General features: G+C 42.6%; 1 protein-coding gene across 1 annotated transcript in view; it reads left to right on the top strand.

Moving 5' to 3' along the window:
* MAN2A1 (mannosidase alpha class 2A member 1) overlaps positions 1-21,120 on the top strand; it is a 168,654-nt gene that overhangs the window by 30,791 nt on the left and 116,743 nt on the right. The window contains exon 2 of the mRNA XM_044275947.1: positions 4,486-4,746. Within this exon, the coding sequence (XP_044131882.1) occupies positions 4,486-4,746 (261 nt within the window). The remainder of the gene's footprint in view (positions 1-4,485; positions 4,747-21,120) is intronic.

Below are 21,120 nucleotides of genomic sequence, written 5' to 3'. Positions count from 1 at the left end.
GGCTCAATCTTCAAGCGGATCCGTCCCCCATTGACTTTACATTGAAAGTCTGGACGGATCCGTCCCAGGCTATTTTCACACTTAGCTTTTTTTTGCTAATATAATGCAGACGGATCCGTTCTGAACGGAGCCTCCGTCTGCATTATTATGAGCGGATCCGTTCAGAACGGATCCGCCCGAACGCTAGTGTGAAAGTAGCCTAAAAGGGCAGTTTGACAGAGGCTCAATAAACAAGGCCTGCCCCAATTTAACCCTGTATGCTAAGTAACTTGTACTATGGGCCAAGTTATACAAGATGATTGCGGAGAAGACTACAAGGGAAAGAGAAGATGCATATAGATGATAAATAAGATACAATAGCAGATATGGTGTTTTTACCAAAAGTACCCTCTTGATATAAAGGGATGTGCTAGAATCAAAGAAGTTATACTCAATGATTATACAATGTGTAAACATTCGGATGCTTTCTGCACCCAGGCCAATTAGGGAACCCTGATAAATGAATTTAATACCAGCCCAAAGGTTCCAGTAAAGAGAACAGGACCGGCCAGACAGTGAAAAGTTGAAGACAAGGGGGAAGAAACACCTAGCTACAGCTGTAGCTCTGATGCCGGTGGCATCAGTGCAGTACAGATAAAGAAAAAAAATCTATTAATTAGACACAGGCAAGCGAAAAAATAGGCCTGCTCACTGTGTTTACAGATTTAGTCAAAAGAAAACAGGAGAAGGAGAGTCTCTCATTTAATTCCGAGGGGGAACTGGGACCGAAACCGATGAATCCATTCACACTCCTTTTTGAAGGATTTTTCTGTCCCAGTCACCCCCGCAGGGAGATGGTGGTATCAATTCAAGGACTAAGAATCTCAAACAATTGGGATCCCCACCATGGCAATTGTTGACATTGTGAAGCCACGGTGTCACATTTTTCTTAACAATATCATTAATGTGTTCACACACCCTTCTCCTGAGTTCCCTGACTGTTTTGCCTATGTAATCCATAGGACAAGGGCACTGACAGATGTATATAGCCCCCTTGCTTCTGCAGTTGACAAAATCTCTCACTGCAAAATTCTGTTTTGGTTACGGAGCACGTGATGATTTTAGCGGTCGATATATAATTACATGTTTTACAAAAGCCACAACGGAAGACACCTATTGGTTTGCGGTCTAGCCAGGTCCCTTTCCCTGCTGAGGGTGTAAAATGACTGTGTACAAGACGATCCTTTATACTCCTCCCTCTACGATAAGTGATTGCGGGATAATCAGTAAGGATGTCAGATAGGTCACAGTCCATCCGCAGGATAGGCCAGTATCTCCTCAGGACAGTCAAGACTTCGTAATTGGCTACGTCAAAGGTGGAAATGATACGCATGGGTTGACGTTTATCCTTATTCCTGGGTTTCGGAGCAAGGAGGTCCACACGGTTACTCTGTTGCGCGTTTTTGAAGGCCTCATTTAAAACCGTCTTTGGGTACCCCCTTCCCCTAAACCTGTCCTGGAGATTCCTTGCTTCGCTGAAAAAAGTACCATTCTCCGAGCAGTTTCTTCTAACACCGAGATATTGACCCCTTGGGATACCTCATTTAAAGGGGGTCGGGTGGTGACTCTTCCAGTGGAGCAAGGAGTTTGTGGCTGTGGCCTTTCTGAACATGTTAGTCACAAGTCTATCTGCCTCCTTAGTGACACGTATATCCAGAAAAGTAATCGTGTGGGGGTCTGACTCGTAGGTGAAGTGAAGGCCAATTTTGTTATCATTAAGTCCAGAGATGAATCTTTTAAGTCCCCCCCCCCCCCCCCCTTCCATACCAAAAAGATGTCAATATATTGTGTCCCAAAAATGTTTTCTGCCTACCAAACTGGTTGGTCAGGGAATATATGGGTGTCCTCCCACCAGCCCAGGAGGAGGTTGGCATATGTGGGGGCACAGGGGCTGCCCATAGCCGTCCCCCTGAGCTGGTGGTAGAAACGGGCATTAAAGACAAAAAAGTTGTGTGTCAAGGTGAACTGCAAAATAAAAGCGTTATGTACCGCATATTGCGTCCCCCTTGTCTTCAAAAAATATTCCAAAGCGATGAGACCATAATTGTGTGGGATGGAACTGTAGATTGACTCTGTCAATGCTGGCCAAGATACAGTCTGTCCAGATTAAGGGCATCTATCTTGTTCAGGAAGTCCATCGTGTCCCTAGTATATGCTGGTAGGGACATGGCAAACTGTCCAAGAACACGATCGAGGTAAAACCCACAATTTTGTGTGAGGAAGTTTACCCCCGAGACTATCGGTCGTCTCTTTAGTGGTGTCGTACCCTTATGTATCTTGGGGAGCCCATGGAAAGTCGCTGTACATGGATGTAGAGGAAGAAGAAAATCAAATTCAGAAGAGCTGATAACCCTATTATTTAGGCCTCCCAGTAATAGCCTCTTCAGGTCTTCAGAAAAATGCAGAGTCTGTTTTGATGTTAGTATTTCATATCCTCCTCTGTCCTTAGAAGATCCATACACATGCGGATCGGTTTTATGATTATGGAATCGTCTTTCTCCAAATTTCTCATAGAACCGAAAAAAGAGGAAAAAGGGCCTCCCTATAGTACCGTAAATGAGGGCAAACAGAGAACCAATCATATAAACCTAAAAATGTTGCTAGAAAAACAACCATAGAATGCCCAATAAAAATATAAATACTTTATTAAGTCATCAATTGATCAAAAAATTCATGACATTTTCACAGAATTACTATGGAGAATAATCAGCAAAACCACCTGGATGCAGCAGGCTGCAAAATGGCAAACTCTTACACAAAAGTACCCACTGGGAACGGTGAACATACTTTATTATTACACACTAACTCTCCACTGGGCTGTGCAGTGAGATGAATATCAGTCACTTGTAGCAGATATTTACCTGATACTTTCTACTTGTGAATCGCCTCACTGCATATTGCACAGACATGTATTTCATCTGTTTGGCGGGATTTTGAGGCACCGACGGGGGGACTACTGCATCCAGGTTGTTTTGCTGATTATTCTCCATAGTAATTCTGTGAAAATGTCTTATGAATTTTTTGATCAATTGATGACTTAAAGTATTTATATTTTTATTGGGCATTCTATGGTTGTTTCTCAATTTCTCAGCCTGGGCTGAGTAAGACCAGAGTGAGATAATAGGGATATTATTACTCCCTCATCCCCTAGAGTCTCTCTTTTTTTCTCTTTTTTTTTCTGTTTCCGTGTGGTTGGTGACAGTTCATCTGAGTTCACTCTCAGTTGGTGTTGTCCGTAATTGATTCAATTTTTAACAAGTATTATTAAAATTAATGGGTTAAATATTGCTGGAAGCCGTTGATTATATAAAACCCCTGAGGACCTTTTTTGTCATTGTTTTGCTGGTTTCTTTCAATGACGAGGGGACCCTGTGGCCACTGCCACCAGTGATTTTAATTGGGGGGGGGGGGGGGGGGAGGAGGAGGAGACACTGCGCCACCAATGATAATTAACCCTTAATACAAGAGGCGGGTACTGGCAGCAGATCAGCGCCCTGTCAGGGGCAGGGTGCTGGCTATGCGATTCTGCTGCCGCCACCAGCCTCCTGTATTAGGTGTTAAAGACGTGGGTACAGAATTTAAGTAGCGGGTTACACAGAGTGGCGCCCAGAGATGTCCCAGCACATACTTTTATTCCTGGGCGCTGCTCCGTTTGCCCGCCAAGCCCCATTACTGGCTACTGCTCCATATGCTAATTACTATCGGAGCAATGGGGAGGAGATTCTCTCCTGGGCGTTCCTTCTCCCTGCGCTGCGATTGGACAGCGCTACAGCCAGGGAGAAGGAACGCCCTCTAGAGAAGCTGATGTCTCTAGCCACGAGCAGCATCCAGTAAGCGGGCGGGGTGGATCCAGGTAACTCCTTCCCTGCCAGACTGTCCGAGAAGTCCACGTAGAGGCGACGGAGTGCCGGGAGCGCCCCGGATTACTGGGGGTGCAGCCATGTGAGGGCAAATACGCAGGCGCCAGGATGGATTTCTCTCCAGTAAGAATGCATGGGAATATGCCTGATCAGTTCTTTTCCGGTATAGAGCCCCTGTGACGGAACTCTATGCCGGAAAAGAAAAACGCTAGTGTGAAAGTACCCTTGGTGAAAGGCTGAGATGTGATGACCCTTTTAATGTGTTTATTTTTTTATTTTTTCTTAACGAATGTAATTTCACTAAAATATGAATAAGATCATCCACTAGTTATCGCTCGTTCAACACTCAGCCTACTTCCATCTATGTGTGGCCACTGATGCTGGACAGTGCCTACTGTAATCTGTTGTCAGGTGAACTAATATATGGCGAGATGGCTCAGGACTGTAATACAGGCTATAACTCTACCTCCGTACAAGAGAAGTAGTGGAATTTATTGACAGTGACTCCAATTTTCATGTAGATGTCTATAAATAAGCTGTAATAAAATGTAAGATCACTAAATGAAACCACTTTTTTCTTTTGCAGGGTCAGCTCTCCATACTACAAGAGAAAATTGATCATTTGGAGCGGCTGCTAGCAGAAAATAATGAGATCATCTCTAATATAAGAGACTCTGTAATCAACCTGAGTGAGTCTGTAAAAGATGGTCAGAAAAACCCAGAAGCCATAAACTTTAGCCGTGGATCATTTTCTCCATTATTTCCCTCTGCACCTGCATTGCTTCCAATCAATAAAGAGGATTGCCAGTTTGCTTCTGCCAGTGGTAACCCGAAATCTGACGTCCAGGTAGGTGTCTGCCAGCGAAATTAATCAAACCCCAATAAATGTACCGAACTGGGCTTCTCATACCCTGCTTTTGTCCTGGCCAGGTTTATTTTTTATTTTTTTTATTAGCTTTGTAACTATAGTACCTGGTGTGTGTGTGTTTTTATATATGTTTGAAGGCAGTGAGTTTATATGCATTTTTATTTCTAAATTTGACTTTGTTGCAATTTCTTTTAGTGCTTTTGAAAAATTAAATCCAAGCTGTGATTTAACTTCTATCTGCAACAAAGACAGTTTTCTTGTAGAGCGTTTCGTAAAATGGTTTGGGGAGTGGGATGAGTGATTTAGCTGTAGAACGTTTGCACTGACAACATTCAACAAATTTCACATTCCCTGCAGTTGTCAGGCTGCCATTCATGGTATTCAGTCAGTGTATACACTTACTGGTTTTACAAATGCCTGCATTAAAAGCAGCAACTGGGACCCTTTTACATTCCCTCCTAGTCTTTTTCTAAGGAGTTAATATGTGGCCACAGAATGAGAGGCGCTCATAGGGTAAATAAGTAAGGGTGGAACAGCGTCCTTCAAATTGAGGTGAATATGTGATGCTCACCTGTTCAGGTTGTACCGAATTGGGTGCAACTGTGATGAAGGTCCGCTGGATTAACTGGGTATCAGATTGGAGCTGCAGTGTCCAGAAGAACCTAGGGCGAGGACCAAGTCGCCACTTGGTTGCGTACTGGAAATAGTAACTGTGCCCGTCACGATTATGGTGATCTGGCGTGCTGGTGGACGTGAGGCGCAAGTCACAACTGGATTTGGAATGTACAAGTTTATTGAGAGACAAAGCGTTTCGGGTACGCATGACCCCTTTATCAAGTCTACAGGAAACATAAACCATAACAAAAAAGTATGTACATGTACAGTTTGTACTTAGAGGGGGGAAATTCGTTGGTATGAAAAGTGAGGGTTCAATAAAACTCACAATAATAGTAGTAATAAGAGTGGATGTGTCATCCAATTAAAACAGAGGATGGAATAAAAAGAGCCATGTTCAGAAGGCAGAATGTAGAAGAGAAGAATAATATAATAAAAATAAAATCCTATAATTGCTTTCTGGGTGGATAAAATCATAGAACAAATGCTCTATAGAGGAAAAAGGATAAAGAGTACGTTTTCATATGTCATCATATAAAATTGTGTGTACGACTGAATTCATAAATAGATACCGTAAATGTATAAATAGATAACAATTGGTCAATTCATATGTATTCCCATGTTAAACTTTATTGGTCAGAGAGGGTGTGAGTATAAATTGGTAGGTAGATAAATACATAAATTAAATAATGTATTAATTGATTGTTAGTTGATGGAGCCATGGACTGACTGGTTCCTGCGAATGAGCTTAAATGGTGGATTTGTAATGGATTGTGACGTCATATGTTGATGTGAGTGCATTGTTTCGGTGGTTGAAAGAAATGGCATTGGATGGATGTGGGTCTGGGTTCCGACTTTGGGTGGGGGATGTTACCTGGTATGCTGCTGCTGCTGGTGCAGCTGGATTTTTGCTGCTCGGTTACTGCTGCCCGGTCGCTGTTACTGGCACTGTAGTACAACGCTGTGTGGCAGAAGTCGTTTTGGAGTTATTGCAGAGTGAAGGCTGAGTGATGAGGGAGTAATGATGGTGTTGAGAAATGGTTAATATTATTGTTACCTTTGCCAGAGGTGAGTCAGGTGTGGCTGGAGCGCTGTGGCTATTGTACTTGGTGCGTGCAGTCAGGCAAAGCTGTGTGATAAAATCCAGTTCAGGGTTATTAAAAGGCAGTGGGTAAACGATAAGAATGTTATGGGCTTATTGCAGAATTGTTATTCTGGTTACCTTTAACAGTGGTGAGACTGATGTGGCTGGAAAGTTGTGGCCTGGCTTCTGCACGTGGTGCGTGCAGTCAAGGGGCGCAGGGAGCAATGAAAGTGCGCGCTGGAGGATATCTGAGTGAGGTAGGCAGGGCCAAGGAGCGCAAGTGTGCCGGCCGCTCCAATGGGGATTCAGCAGCCCGGACAGTGGTGTGGATGGACTGAGTGATTATTTATAGATAGATGGATAGATAGAGAATCTCTCTCGTGTGCATGAGGCCTAAGAAGGGATTTGTCACTGCATAAGGCCTCATGCACACGACCGTATTTTGTTTCCGTGTCCGATCCGTATTTTATTTTTTTTTTGCGTATAGGATGCGGGCCCATTCATTTCAATGGGTCCGCAAAAAACACGGACAGAGCACAGTGTGCTGTCCGCGCCAGTATGTCTGTTCCGTTGCTCCGCAAAAAAAATAGTGCATGTCCTATTTTTTCTAGTTTACGGACAAGGATAGGCATTATTACAATGGATCCGCAAAAAAAGATCCGAAAAAAACAGATGCCTTACGGAACGTCTTTTTTTTTTTTTTTTTTTTGCGTACCGCAAAACACATACGGTCGTGTGCATGTAGCCTAAGGGCTCATGCACGCAGCTGTAGCCAGTATTGCAGCCCGCAAGTGCATTGGGGCCCGCAAATCGCCGTGTGCAAGAGGCCTAAGTAAGCAGATATTGAATTCAGCAGTCTGGGAAAGCTCAGTAACAACCTCTGTAGAGATGTAATGGAGGCCACACTTAGTACATATGTTCTGCATACACTATATCCATAAATATAGTATCAGGACATTGTTTATGTAGCATACCTCTACATGCCACCCAGCTTTCTAAAGCTGCTAAAAGACAAATCTGCACAATTATGCAGCAAAGGGAGGAATTATCTCTGCATAACTAGGCAGATTAGATATTCAGCTGTATGTACTATGGGTGGTTGCACTATTAGTAACTAGTAGGTTCCTCCCCAAAAAATGGCCACGCTCACCGTGTAGACAAAAATTATGCAGCCTAGTGCCTCATTCACACTTCGGTCAAAACCAGGTGGCAGAGGCCGCCTTTGTGGCAGAGGCGGACCCGGATAATCTAGACTGCACTGTCCGACGATATTGTTGAATGACAGGTCCTCTTAACTTTAATATATGACCGCTAGGAGTGACTAACTTGGGGGGTACAGTTTGTACTGCCTCCCACCGCAACCTATACTCAGCCTTTGCCCTTAGGTCTGCCTCTACTGTGAAGGTATATAAGTAGTGGGGACGATATCCCCGGTGATGGCAGCTGATAGAGGGCTGGTTTCCCACGGTGATTATGGTTGCATGGATGGATATGCGGTTTGAAGATATTGTCGACTGAAGGGAGGAAAAAAAAAAAATAAAAAATATATATATATATATATATATATATATATATGAAAAGGATATATGACCTTGCTTTCATCCTGGTTGTATAATTAGTGACATTGTCCTTTCTGGATTTAATGAACGAACTAACTATTTGTACCTTCCGATACGCCGGATTCTAATGCGTGTGTTATAACTTTGCAAGAAATCCACCTCTCCCGGTTAAAGCTTTAATTAACAGTACTAATATTACTAATGTTTTCTCCTTTTGAAATGATTTTTTCTGTATTGGACGGACATTGAATCGATCTCCTTTATTATTGTTTGAAAAAGATTTATTGTTTGTATTTTTTGATTGTGAAGGGGGGGTTATATTAGTAGTTGTTCCTTCGGCCTCACAAACCGTGTTGGTATCGAGGGAGGGAAAGGGAAAAGGGAGGGAAAAGGAAGGGAGGAAGGGAGGAGGGAAGGGGAAAAAAAAAAAAAAAACTGTGGAGAACTGAAATGCCGTCAAAGAAAAGGGAGGAACCGCGTGCCCCCGCGGGAAACACCGCTAGGAGATCAGCTGCAGGTTTGGAAAGTGGGTCTAAACAATCGGGCCTAAACAAATATCTGGTCCCGAATTCACCGGGGCTAAGATCCCCACAAAACGAAAAAATTGTAGACCTGAGACCACAGGGTTTAACGCACGAGACGTCAGTTGAAGGGGGAGAGGCAGAGAGGGGACCCCCAGTGACATATACAGAAACGGATGTAAAAATGGTGCAGGATATACTTTGTACTGTCTCACGGATGGAAAATTTAATGGGCAATCTAGTAACCCAGCTTGGGGCAGTACAGACAGACGTTATGGTTATACGAGCGGAGATGGAAAAAGTTAGACAGCGGTTGCAAGAGATGGAAAAAAAGATCCCCCCCCTTGAGAAATCCGTTCAGAAATTAGAGAAGGAAGTGATAGCTTTAAAACAGACAAACGCTAAGATGGAACAAAAATTGGTAGACCAGGAGGATAGATCAAGAAGGTCAAATTTAAGATGTGTGGGGATTCCAGAGCGAGTGGAGGGAGATAACTGTACCGATTTTATGGAGGGATGGTTAAGGGAAAACAGTAGAGAAGGTACCCTCTCTCCCCTGTTCTCCATTGAAAGAGCACATAGGATCCCCACAAAAAATAGGGTACCAGGAGACTATCCCAGACCGATATTGGTGAAATGTCTACTATCTAAGGACCGAGATGGAATATTAGCCGATGCTAGAACCTCGGAAAGATATCACATACAGGGGGTAAAGATTAAAATTTTTCCAGATTACTCATTCAGTACTAATGCACAAAGAAGAGAGTTTATATCGGTAAAAAAAAGATTAAGGGAAGCAGGTAAAAAGTATAGCCTTTTTTTCCCAGCAAAATTAAGGGTGGAACACAAGGGCAAGTTTATTTTTTTTCAGACTCCGGAGGAAGCTAGCGAGTGGGCGGACGGGGAGGGTCTCTGAGGTTGGGGGGGGAGGAGGCGATAGGTGCTAATATGCTAAGATATGGAGTCGCCCGGACTGCCGACCAGCAGAAGGGGGGACTATTATGGAGGGGTTGGGGGGGTGGGGCGTGGAGAGAAGTAAGTTTTTTTTTTTTTTTTTTTTTTTTTTTCTATCTGGATAGATGGTTAGGGTTCTTTTATTGAATGTGAGAGGGCTCCGCGAGAGGGTTAAAAGGTTTGCTATCCTTGAGTGGATCAAGAGGTTCCTGCCAGCCGTCATCTGCCTCCAGGAGACACATTTAGACAAAGAATCAGTCAGGTGGTTGGAGAGGAGATGGATGGTGGCGGGATATCATTCGGTATATACTACCTACTCTAGAGGGGTCTCGATTTTGATACATAATAAAATTAAGTTTGAGGCCCTGGCATGTGAGGCTGATGATCATGGCAGGTACCTCTTTCTATATTGCTATGTAGAGGGGAAAAAAACTGTACTTGCAAATACAGTGGAGGAAATAATTATTTGACCCCTCACTGATTTTGTAAGTTTGTCCAATGACAAAGAAATGAAAAGTCTCAGAACAGTATCATTTCAATGGTAGGTTTATTGTAACAGTGGCAGATAGCACATCAAAAGGAAAATCGAAAAAATAACTTTAAATAAAAGATAGCAACTGATTTGCATTTCATTGAGTGAAATAAGTATTTGAACCCTCTAACAAAAAAAGACTTAATACTTGGTGGAAAAACCCTTGTTTGCAAGCACAGAGGTCAAACGTTTCTTGTAATTGATGACCAAGTTTGCGCACATTTTAGGAGGAATGTTGGTCGACTCCTCTTTGCAGATCATCTCTAAATCCCTAAGGTTTCGAGGCTGTCTCTGTGCAACTCTGAGCTTGAGCTCCCTCCATAGGTTTTCGATTGGATTAAGGTCCGGAGACTGACTAGGCCACTCCATGACCTTAATGTGCTTCTTCTTGAGCCACTCCTTTGTTGCCTTTGCTGTATGTTTTGGGTCATTGTCGTGCTGGAACACCCATCCACGACCCATTTTCAGTTTCCTGGCAGAGGGAAGGAGGTTGTCGCTCAGGATTTCACGATACATGGCTCCGTCCATTTTCCCGTTTATGCGAATAAGTTGTCCTGTGCCCTTAGCAGAAAAACACCCCCAAAGCAAAATGTTTCCACCCCCATGCTTGACGGTGGGGACGGTGTTTTGGGGGTCATAGGCAGCATTTTTCTTCCTCCAGACACAGCGAGTTAAGTTAATGCCAAAGAGCTCTATTTTGGTCTCATCAGACCACAGCACCTTCTCCCAGTCACTCTCTGAATCATTCAGGTGTTCATTGGCAAACTTCAGACGGGCCTGCACATGTGCCTTCCTGAGCAGGGGGACCTTGCGAGCCCTGCAGGATTTTAATCCATTGCGGTGTAATGTGTTTCCAATGGTTTTCTTGGTGACTGTGGTCCCTGCTAATTTGAGGTCATTAACTAACTCCTCCCGTGTAGTTCTAGGATGCTTTTTCACCTTTCTCAGAACCATTGACACCCCACGAGGTGAGATCTTGCGTGGAGCCCCAGAGCGAGGTCGATTGATGGTCATTTTGTGCTCCTTCCATTTTCGAACAATCGCACCAACAGTTGTCACCTTCTCTCCCAGCTTCTTGCTAATGGTTTTGTAGCCCATTCCAGCCTTGTGCAGGTCTACAATTTTGTCTCTGACATCCTTGGACAGCTCTTTGGTCTTTCCCATGTTGGAGAGTTTGGAGTCTGCTTGATTGATTGATTCTGTGGACAGGTGTCTTTTATACAGGTGACTAGTTAAGACAGGTGTCCTTAATGAGGGTGACTAATTGAGTAGAAGTGTCTAACCACTCTGTGGGAGCCAGAACTCTTAATGGTTGGTAGGGGTTCAAATACTTATTTCACTCAATGAAATGCAAATCAGTTGCTATCTTTTATTTAAAGTTATTTTTTCGATTTTCCTTTTGATGTGCTATCTGCCACTGTTACAATAAACCTACCATTGAAATGATACTGTTCTGAGACTTTTCATTTCTTTGTCATTGGACAAACTTACAAAATCAGTGAGGGGTCAAATAATTATTTCCGCCACTGTATATATATTCCACCACCTTATAAATCAGATGTTTTGTACCAACTGTATAGATTTATGTTTAATAAACAGGAATGTATGCTGATTGCGGTCGGAGATTATAATGCGGTTATGGATCCACTCAAGGATAGGATGTGTAGCGGAAGGGGAGGAGCACAAAATGTAGAGTTACGCAAACTAGTGTACGAATTTAATTGGGTAGATGTCTGGCGGGTGCAGAACCCGGATGAAATTAATTATTCTTGCTACTCAAAAACACACCAAACCTGGTCGAGAATAGATATGATTCTGGGAAATAAAAATTTAATATCTCAAAACAGGGTTAGGATAAAGTATATACCCATGGCTCTATCGGACCATAGTGCAATGGTAATGGAGCTGAATCTGAATAAAAATAATACTTTGCCGTTGTTTAAGTTCAATCCCCATTGGTTATTATTAATCTCAGATAAAGAGAGTATAATAGAAGAGTTGAAACTCTTTTTTTATAGAAAATAATGGTTCTGCCGGTAGACTTGTGGTTTGGGACACCTTTAAGGCTTTTTTGAGGGGATTATTGTTTAAAAAAGTAAACTATTGGAAAAAAAAAACTAGAGAGAATGGGAAGGCATTGGAAAAAAAATTACAAGAGGCTGGAATGGTATGTATGAGACACCCCACTGTACTTAATAAGAGAGTCTGGGAGGAAGAACAAGAAAAGTTGAGGTTATATCAATTAGAAAAAAGTAGGAAAGAATTGCTCCTTCAGGGGATTATGTTGGCCTCGGAGGGTGAAAAGGTCGGAAAAATATTAGCAAATATAGTCAGAAACCAAAAAGGGAAATCATGGATTGGAGTGATTAAAGATAAAATGGGAAAATTACTCACGGTACCTGAAGATATAAAAAAAGTGTTTGGGGACTACTTCCAAGAGTTATATAAGTCCAGGGTACAATATTCAAAACAAGAGTTAGATTCCTATTTAGATAAGATTGCTTTTAATAGGATTTCTGAGGTTCAAAAAGAATTTTTGGAAAAAGAAATAACTGTGGCAGATATAAATTCAGCTCTGGGCAAGGTTAAATCCGAGAAAGCACCAGGTGGAGACGGATTGCCCTTTGAAATATATAAAACCTTTGCACAGGTATTAGTTCCAGAATTAAAAATAACATTGGATGAGGCCCGAAAATTAAGTGATCTACCGAGCTCTATGAAGAAAGCAATTATTACATTAATTCTAAAAAAGGGGAAGGAACAAACAGACCCCGGCTCATATAGGCCTATATCCCTCTTGAATACAGATGCAAAAATTTTGGCAAAAGTTCTAGCAGACAGGCTCTCTAAGGTTATTAAAGAAATAATAAATAAAGATCAAACAGGTTTTATACCGGGAAGAACAATATACTCCAATATAAGAAGACTATTCCTTAATATTGAAGCTAATAGATCAGATGCAGGGGAAAAAGCGATACTCTCATTGGATGCTCAAAAGGCGTTTGATTGCATCGAATGGGAGTATCTATGGGCAGTATTGAGGAGATTTGGCATAGGGGAAGGATTTATAGGCTGGATTCAGCTAATTTATCGTAACCCCAGGGCTAGAGTGGTTGTGGATGGGAGCCTATCCCCTTCGTTTGCCCTATCACGTGGTACAAGGCAGGGATGCCCCCTCTCCCCATTGCTATTTGCAATTGCAATTGAACCCCTGGCAAATATAATAAGAAATGACAGGGAGATTAAAAGTTTTACATATGTGGGTGGAGAAGAAAAATTGTTGATGTATGCAGATGATATTTTACTTTTTTTGCAAAACACTGGGGAACAGTTTAATAAAATAGTAGAGATAATAGATAAGTTTGGGTTCTACTCCGGTTTAAATATTAATTGGGGTAAATCACACATGTTATTATTAGGAGAGGGGCAATTACAGAGAGACACACGGGTGCACGTTTTAAAAAGACATGAAAATTTCAAATATCTCGGTATACAAATCTCCGGGAACATAGAAGAATATGAAAAACTAAATTTTCTCCCTCTAATAAAAGAACTAAGAACTAAAATACACATATGGAAAAGATTACCACTGTCAATGCAGGGCAGGGTAAATTTAATAAAAATGGTCTTCCTCCCAAAGATACTTTATGTATTGCAAAATGCCCCAGTAAGAATATCACAAAATATTTTTAAACTATTTGATAGATTAATGGGGGATTTTTTGTGGAAGGGTGCGATCCCTCGGATAAAGAAGGAAGTCCTTCAGCTCCCAGTGAAAGAAGGAGGATTAGCGCTTCCTAATCTATTTTTCTATTATTTAATAACACAATACGGGAATATAAAGGATAGCTTAGATAGTGAGGTGGGTAGACAAGAAATAAATAGATGGGGATGGAAAGAAAAATTCAATCACTTAGAGGTGTTGGAGTCAGGTTTTTTTGGGGAAAAAAAACACTAGTAATAGGATATTCAACCACTTAGAATATGTATGGGGGGAAATTAAGAGATTATTGGAGATTAAAGGGTTTTTGAAATATACACCGATATGGAAAAATCTTAATTTAAAGGAATTGGAAACAATAAGGGATTATATAGATTGGGAAAAAAAAGGAGTGAAATACCTAGAACAGATTTTTGTGGGAGATAAGCTGAAGGACTTTAATATAATGGTGTCGGAATTTGGGATCCCCCATAGGGACTTGTACAAATATTTCCAGCTTAGGAATGCATTGCGGATAGCGGTACAGGGGGATAGATACCGAAGGGAAACATCAGATACGTTAGATAAGTTCATTGCAGCTGGGGAAGGAGCTGGAATAACTGCAAGGAGATATAAGATCTTGATGGAGGAAAAAAGAAAAACAATTACAATGCTTGCCGCGAAGAAATGGCAGAAAGACTTAGTATCCTTCACAGAGGAAAAATGGAGCGATGCCCTTAGAAATTACGCGACAATTTCGGATAGGGGTTCGCACAAGATCTCACAATTCTTTATAATACACAGACTGCATCGGTCTCCATGGATGTTAAAAAGAATGGGGGTGAGACCAACAGATAAATGTTTAAAATGTCGGGAAGAGAGAGCTGATTTGATACACTGTTTTTGGAGGTGTCCCAAGCTTCATAGATATTGGACAGAAATTATGGAAACTGTGTTTTTGTTACTGAAGGTCCGAGTACCAAAGGACCCAGTAATTTGTATTTTAGGGGCAACTGAACACTTGAAATTAAATAAAAATATACGATTGGTTTTAAATAAAGTATTATTCCAGGCTAGAATCCTGATACTTAGAAAATGGATAAAGGTAGATCCACCGACGGTGGAACAGTGGAGGAAAACAATAGACAACTTAATTAAAGAAGAACGTGGGATGAAGAATTATACTAAAAAGTTTTCAAATCTCAACCAGGTCTGGAAAAATTGGGTACTCCTAGGCTTTTTTTTTTTTTTTTTCTCTCTCCACGCGGGGGGTAATGGGAGGGTGGGTGTCGGGAGGTGGTCGGGAATGGGGTGAAAGAAAGAAAAAGAATAGAAATGAAAGATGAACAGTAACCACCATTTGTTAATAACTTTTTCATATGTATTGTTGGGATAATGTTGTGTTACGGAAGTATTTATTGTACGAAATGGAAATAAAAAGATTTAATACAAAACCAGGTGCGGCTCTAAACACAGAACAGGTGCAGATCTTTACCTTATGTCTGTGTAGCCTGCACTCCTCACAATCACTGATGGAAATCACTGACGTGTGAATGAGACTTAAGAACGCATTCACATGATGGTAAAAAAAACAACAGTGTGAATGGTCCTATTAACATCTTTTTGTATTGAATTGTATATTGTGTTGATTTTTGAGAAAATTAATAAAAGTTTAATAAAAAAAAAATGGCCCATGAATAATGGCAGTAAAAAAAAAATTTGATGTTGCTCACTGCCCCATACAATTGAAAGGAGCCTTTTTTTAACACCCATGTGTCAGATTTTTTATTTTTTTTAAAGAAAAAAAATATTAGGGATAGACCGATATACATAATATAAATATATATATATAATTTTTTTTTATTTATTTTTTTGCAGATACTGATAACCTGTGAACATTCAGGCCGATAACTGATATCTATTCCTTGCATTTTCACCACATGGGAGTTTTTTTTAATATTTTAATAGTTTTGGACGTGGCGATATGTTTGTTTATTTATAAATTTTTATATGTAAAATTGGGAAAGGGGGTGATTTATACTTAACATTTTTTTTACTTTTTATTTAATAACTATTTCCCTCCCTTAGGGGCTAGGACCTGGGATCTTTTCATCCCTTGTCCTATTCACCCTGATAGAGCTCTATTAAGGTGAATAGGACTTCACACACTCCCTGCTGCCCTGTGCATAGTGCACACAGCAGCAGGGAGCTTACCATGGCAGCCGGGTCTTCAATAGCATCCTGGCCACCAATGATGATTAACGTTTAATACAGGAGGAGGGTGTGTCGGAACAGAATCACATAGCCGGCACCCTGCCTCTGACGGGGAGCTGCAATCAGCGGCAGCAAGTAAACCCCTCAGGTGCGGCACCTGAGGGCTTAACTGCCGCTGATCGCAGCTTCCTGTCATATAGGCTGGGCACTGCCTCCTGTATTTGTATTAGACGTTAACTTTCATTGGTGGCGCAGTGCGCCCGCCCCTCCGCCTCCCTTCTCTCCTCTTTGGCAGGGCGGCACAGGGGGAGGGAGAGAGTGTGACTCCTTCTCCCCTGTGCTGCTGAGGGAACATGAGCGCGCTGACGATAGCGCGCTGTACGCATTATTGGAAAGGTTAGATGCCGATACCGATGACTTTGAAAATCATGAATATCGGCCTATAATATCGGTAACTGATAATTGGTCGATCCCTAAAAAAAAAATCTATTAAAATTGGGGTTAAGGGCTCATGCACACAAACATATTTTCTTTCTGTCTGTTCCGTGTTTTTTGCGGACCATATGCGGAACCATTCATTTCAATGGGTCCACAAAAAAGTAGTTGCGGTGTGCATTCCGTTTCCGTTCCGCAAAAAAAAAATGTCCTATTCGCGTTGCGGACAAGGATAGTACTGTTCTATTAGGGTCCAGCTGTTCCGTAAAATATAGAATGCAAAATACATGCGGTCGTGTGCATGAGCCCTAACACTGGTGTGAATGTACTCTAAATCTAGCCCCCTACTCCTAATCTTCCTGGCCCATGTGCCCTAGCATGAGAGGGGGAGGCCAGGCAGCCTGAGAGACGACTACATTGCTTTTCTGTTTTATTTTCTATGGTCTGCAATTGATGAAACAAGAGAAAAGACAAAGAAATAAGGAGATCATGTTACGTTTTATAGGTTGTAAATGTGTCTGTTGTAAAGTGGCCTTCATCTGCTAAATTGGTACTCTGATTTGGTTACACAGCCTTTGGCCATTACGCCTCCTTTCCATGAATCTTGTAATGGAACAAGTTCCCATGCACATAAGAGCAAGGTCAGCTGAACTCTATGTTGGAGGAAAGAAGGAGCGGGCATGTTGAATTTCAACCTTCCCCTTTTACTCTCATGGGCTATAAGCTGCCGAGGTGTCTGTCAGCAGCCTACTTCTCTTAGGCCTCTTTCACACGAGCGAGTTTTCCGCGCGGGTACGATGCGTGAAGAGAACGCATAGCACCCACACTGAATCGTGAACCATTCATTTCAATGGGTCTGTGTACACGAGCACTGTTTTTTTCACGCATCACTTGTGCGTTGCATGAAAATCGCAGCATGTTTTATATTCTGCATTTTTCACGCAGCCCTGGCCCCAGAGAAGCGAATGGGGCTGCGTGAAAAATGTATTGCATCCACAAGCAGGTGCGATACGTTTTTCACTGGTTGCAAAGAGATGTTTGTAAACTTTCAGTTTATCACGCGCATGAAAAACGCATTGCAGCGGCGCCGAAAAAACTATACACAATTGCAGACAAAACTGACTGAACTTGCTTGCAAAATGGTGCAGGTTTCACTGATTGCATCCGCACCTAATCCGTCACGCTCGTGTGAAAGGGGCCAAACAGCTATTGAAGGGTTATGACCGTCTTATGAAGAGCATTATAAATATGGTTACATTTATCATTCTACTCAATTACATTTTTGTGTGTGTGTGTGGCGGTATAGATGTTCAGTCACCTTCTCACTACTCGGATCTGAACAAGTCTATTGGGAAAATGATTAAATGTAGAGAAATTGCTTAAGGAAAAATATTAGATTTGATAATGGGAAATGATTGAAACACTTTCTTCAGGGCAATTGCAGGGCTAGTGAATCAGCACGTCTGCTGCTGGATGTCTTGGACATCAAACCTCACCAAGAGGACCCAAATTGCTCTATTGCTGGACATTGTCATGCGTCTGGGGAGGACGTTGAACTAATTTATACAGTGAAAGGCATAGGGGGAATTAAAGGGGTATTCCCATCAGACACTGCACCTACAATGAGAACTGAGTGGGGAAATAAATGGCGGGCGCACTGCGCAGCTACCCTCCATTCGTTTCTATGGGGCCGCCAAAAATAGGGAGCAGCTATTGGTGGACGGACCCTGCAAAATCTTTCAGCTCTGATGTGCTGGTATACAGCACATAACTGCTGCAGCCAGTCTACTGCTAAAGACTGTGATTGGGTGCAGAGGTCACATGATTTGCAGGAGTATGGAACATGAGTACTGTAGTCACTGTTCTCAGGATTGGCTGTAGTAGTCATGTCTTGTATCCAAGGCTACAGTTTGTAAACAAACAGTGGCAGGAGGACTGGATGAGCACTGCAGACAGTAGTACTGTGTGTGGTGGGGGGGGGGGGGGGGGGAGGAAAGAGTATGACCTTTGTTATTTTAAGCAGTTATCAGGCTTGTAAACAGTGTGGTCCTAATTAGTTTAAACTAGTTTGGCAAACCCCCCCCCCACTTGGCCAGACCTGTAAAGGGAAGATTACTTTGCTGCTTCCCAGCACTGGCTCCCCCCTCCTTCTCCTCCTATCCCCTTCCTGGCCTGTTGTGATGCTCTGTTGCATTCGCTTACTGAAATCATCCAGTTTAACATCACCTGCAGCCAATCCCTGGCTACAGGGGTGACTGTCTCCCCTTACGTTATGACAAATGGTCACGTGACACAAGGGGATATGGCGTCCGCCTCTGTGGCAATGTCAAACTAGATATTTTCAGTTAGAGAGCCTAACGGAGCAGCCCAGGCCTGGAAGAGAAGGAGCGGGGAGCTAGTGCTAGGAAGCGGGTAAGTAATCTTCCCTTTACAGGTCTGGCCAAGTGGGGGTGGTATGCCCAACCCCTTTAAGTAGAGCCTGCTGCGGCTCGTATGGCCGTATGGTACTTGACCACAGTGCAGCCATGTCGTAACTCGCACAACCCCCATGGCTGTGGAGTCGGTACGCTGGTAAGTTTTGACTCCAGTTGTATTTTATCATTCCAATTCCTTCGTAAATGGCCAATAACTTTTCATTACTATCATGTAAGTAATCGGGCTACTAACTTGGAACTTAAACCATATTTATTGGAATACAATTTCTGAAATTCCTGACATTTTGTAAGTTACGGGAAGTACATATGCCATCTATTTAATAACTGGAAAACACACAATAGTAAGCGTATTGCGGATCAGCCAAACACTGACACCAGCTGTGTGCGTTCCGCAATTTGCGGACCGCACTTGGCCAGCACTATATAGAGAATGCCTAAGCTTGTCCGCGGTTGCGGACAAGAATAGGACATGCTCTATCTCTCTTGCGGGGCCATGGAACGGAACAATGGATGCGGACAACACATGGTGTGCTGTCCACATCTTTTGTGGCCCCTTTGAAATGAATTGGTCCGCACCCATTCTGCTAATTTGCGGATCCATTTATACGGTCGTGTGAATGCACACTAAGTGTATACAATCTATGAATTTGACCTTTTTCTGGTAATAAAAGAAACATGTATTTCATAGGTGCCAGCAGAAAGATTCCTACTTACCTGCTATCCGCAGCTCTGGTTCTGAGCATTGGCTTCCGTGTCTCTTGTTCTGTGGTTTGTTCTTCTCCGGCATGGGCGTGATCATCTGCTCTTCAATGACTGGATTCAGTGGTGACATGTCCATGAGAGACGCATCACTGCTGAAGCCAGTTACTGCCTGCAGCAGAGAAGATGATTATTCTTGTGCTGGGGACAAATTAAACAAGCTGCAGACTGGAGGATGGATCCACAGGAGCCGGAACGCAGGACCAACGTGGCGGGGAGTAGGTAAGTTCTGCAGGCACCTGTGAAAAGTTACTTATTCCCGGACAACCCCTTTTAATATCTTACTGTTCTGTCTAGCACTTCTGTGATGACTGCAGACATGCCCAGTAGTGAACTTACTCCTCTGGTCTTTAGATAAAAAAACGTATTACTGAGCATGTATAGAGCAGTTTCAGGTATTGTAACTAAGAGCAGCATGAAGATACCTTATAAAAAGGACAGGATAGGTGAGAAGATGCAGAGTATAGGGCTACATGAACACGACTGTGTATGTTTTTTGCGGATCCGCAAAAAAAAAAAGACACATCCATGTGCCATCTGTTGGGTCCACATCCTATCCGCAAAAAATCCCCGGAACGGACAAGGAAACTGACAACGTTCGTGTACATGTAGCCTAAGGGACAGGAAAGGTGAGAAGATACAGAGTATAAGGGACAGGAGAGAACACAGGAGAGATGAAAAGAAACCTAGTATAAGTGACTAGGGTTTCTTTGGGTATCGCATTATCGATACCAATCAATACTTCTGTACCGTTTGCTTTGATACCGGGATTTGCCTTTAACCGATACTGGGCTGCTCTACTGCGCAGCCTAGTATCACAGAACATGGCACTCGCTGCTCTCAGCGCGCACCATGTTGCCTCAGCAGCACAGGAGAGAAGCAGTTCACTGCAGCTGATCGCAGCTCCCTGTCATAGAGGTCGGGTGCCGGCTATGTGATTCTGCCGCTGACACCCGCCTCCTGTATTTGTGTTAATGGATGAGTTATCTTCATTGGTGGTGTAGTGTGCCTCCACCCCAGAATAAAAACATTGGTGGCGCAGTGCGCAACCCCAAACACCCCCCCCCCCCTCCCCCCAGTATTAAATCATAGGTGGCAGTGGCCACAGGGTCCCCTCCTCCTCATTGGCGGTGCAGTGGCAGTTCCGATCAGAGCCCCAGCAGTGTAATCGAGGGGCTCCGATCAGTTACCATGGCAGCCAGGATGCTACTGAAGCCCCGGCTGCCATGGTAAGCTTCGGGCTGCTGTGTGTACTAGGGAGAGTGTTAAGTCCTATTAACCCTAATAGAACTATATTAGGGTGAATAGGATAAGGGATTGAAAGATCCCAGGTTCTAGCCCCTAAAGAGCCAAAATATTAAGTATAAATCACCCTCTTTCCCAATTTTGCATATAATTTTTTTTACTGTAAACAATAAACATTACATATCGCCACGTCCGAAAAATCCAAACTATTAAAATATAAAAAGAATACTATGCGGTGAATGCCGTAGCAGGAAAAAACATAAACTGCGCAATTCGACTTTTTTTTTTTTTTTTTTTTGT

The sequence above is a fragment of the Bufo gargarizans genome, chromosome 1, assembly GCF_014858855.1.
Source record: "Bufo gargarizans isolate SCDJY-AF-19 chromosome 1, ASM1485885v1, whole genome shotgun sequence".
Lineage (NCBI taxonomy): Eukaryota > Metazoa > Chordata > Amphibia > Anura > Bufonidae > Bufo > Bufo gargarizans.
This window is presented reverse-complemented; position numbering and strand designations above follow the sequence as displayed.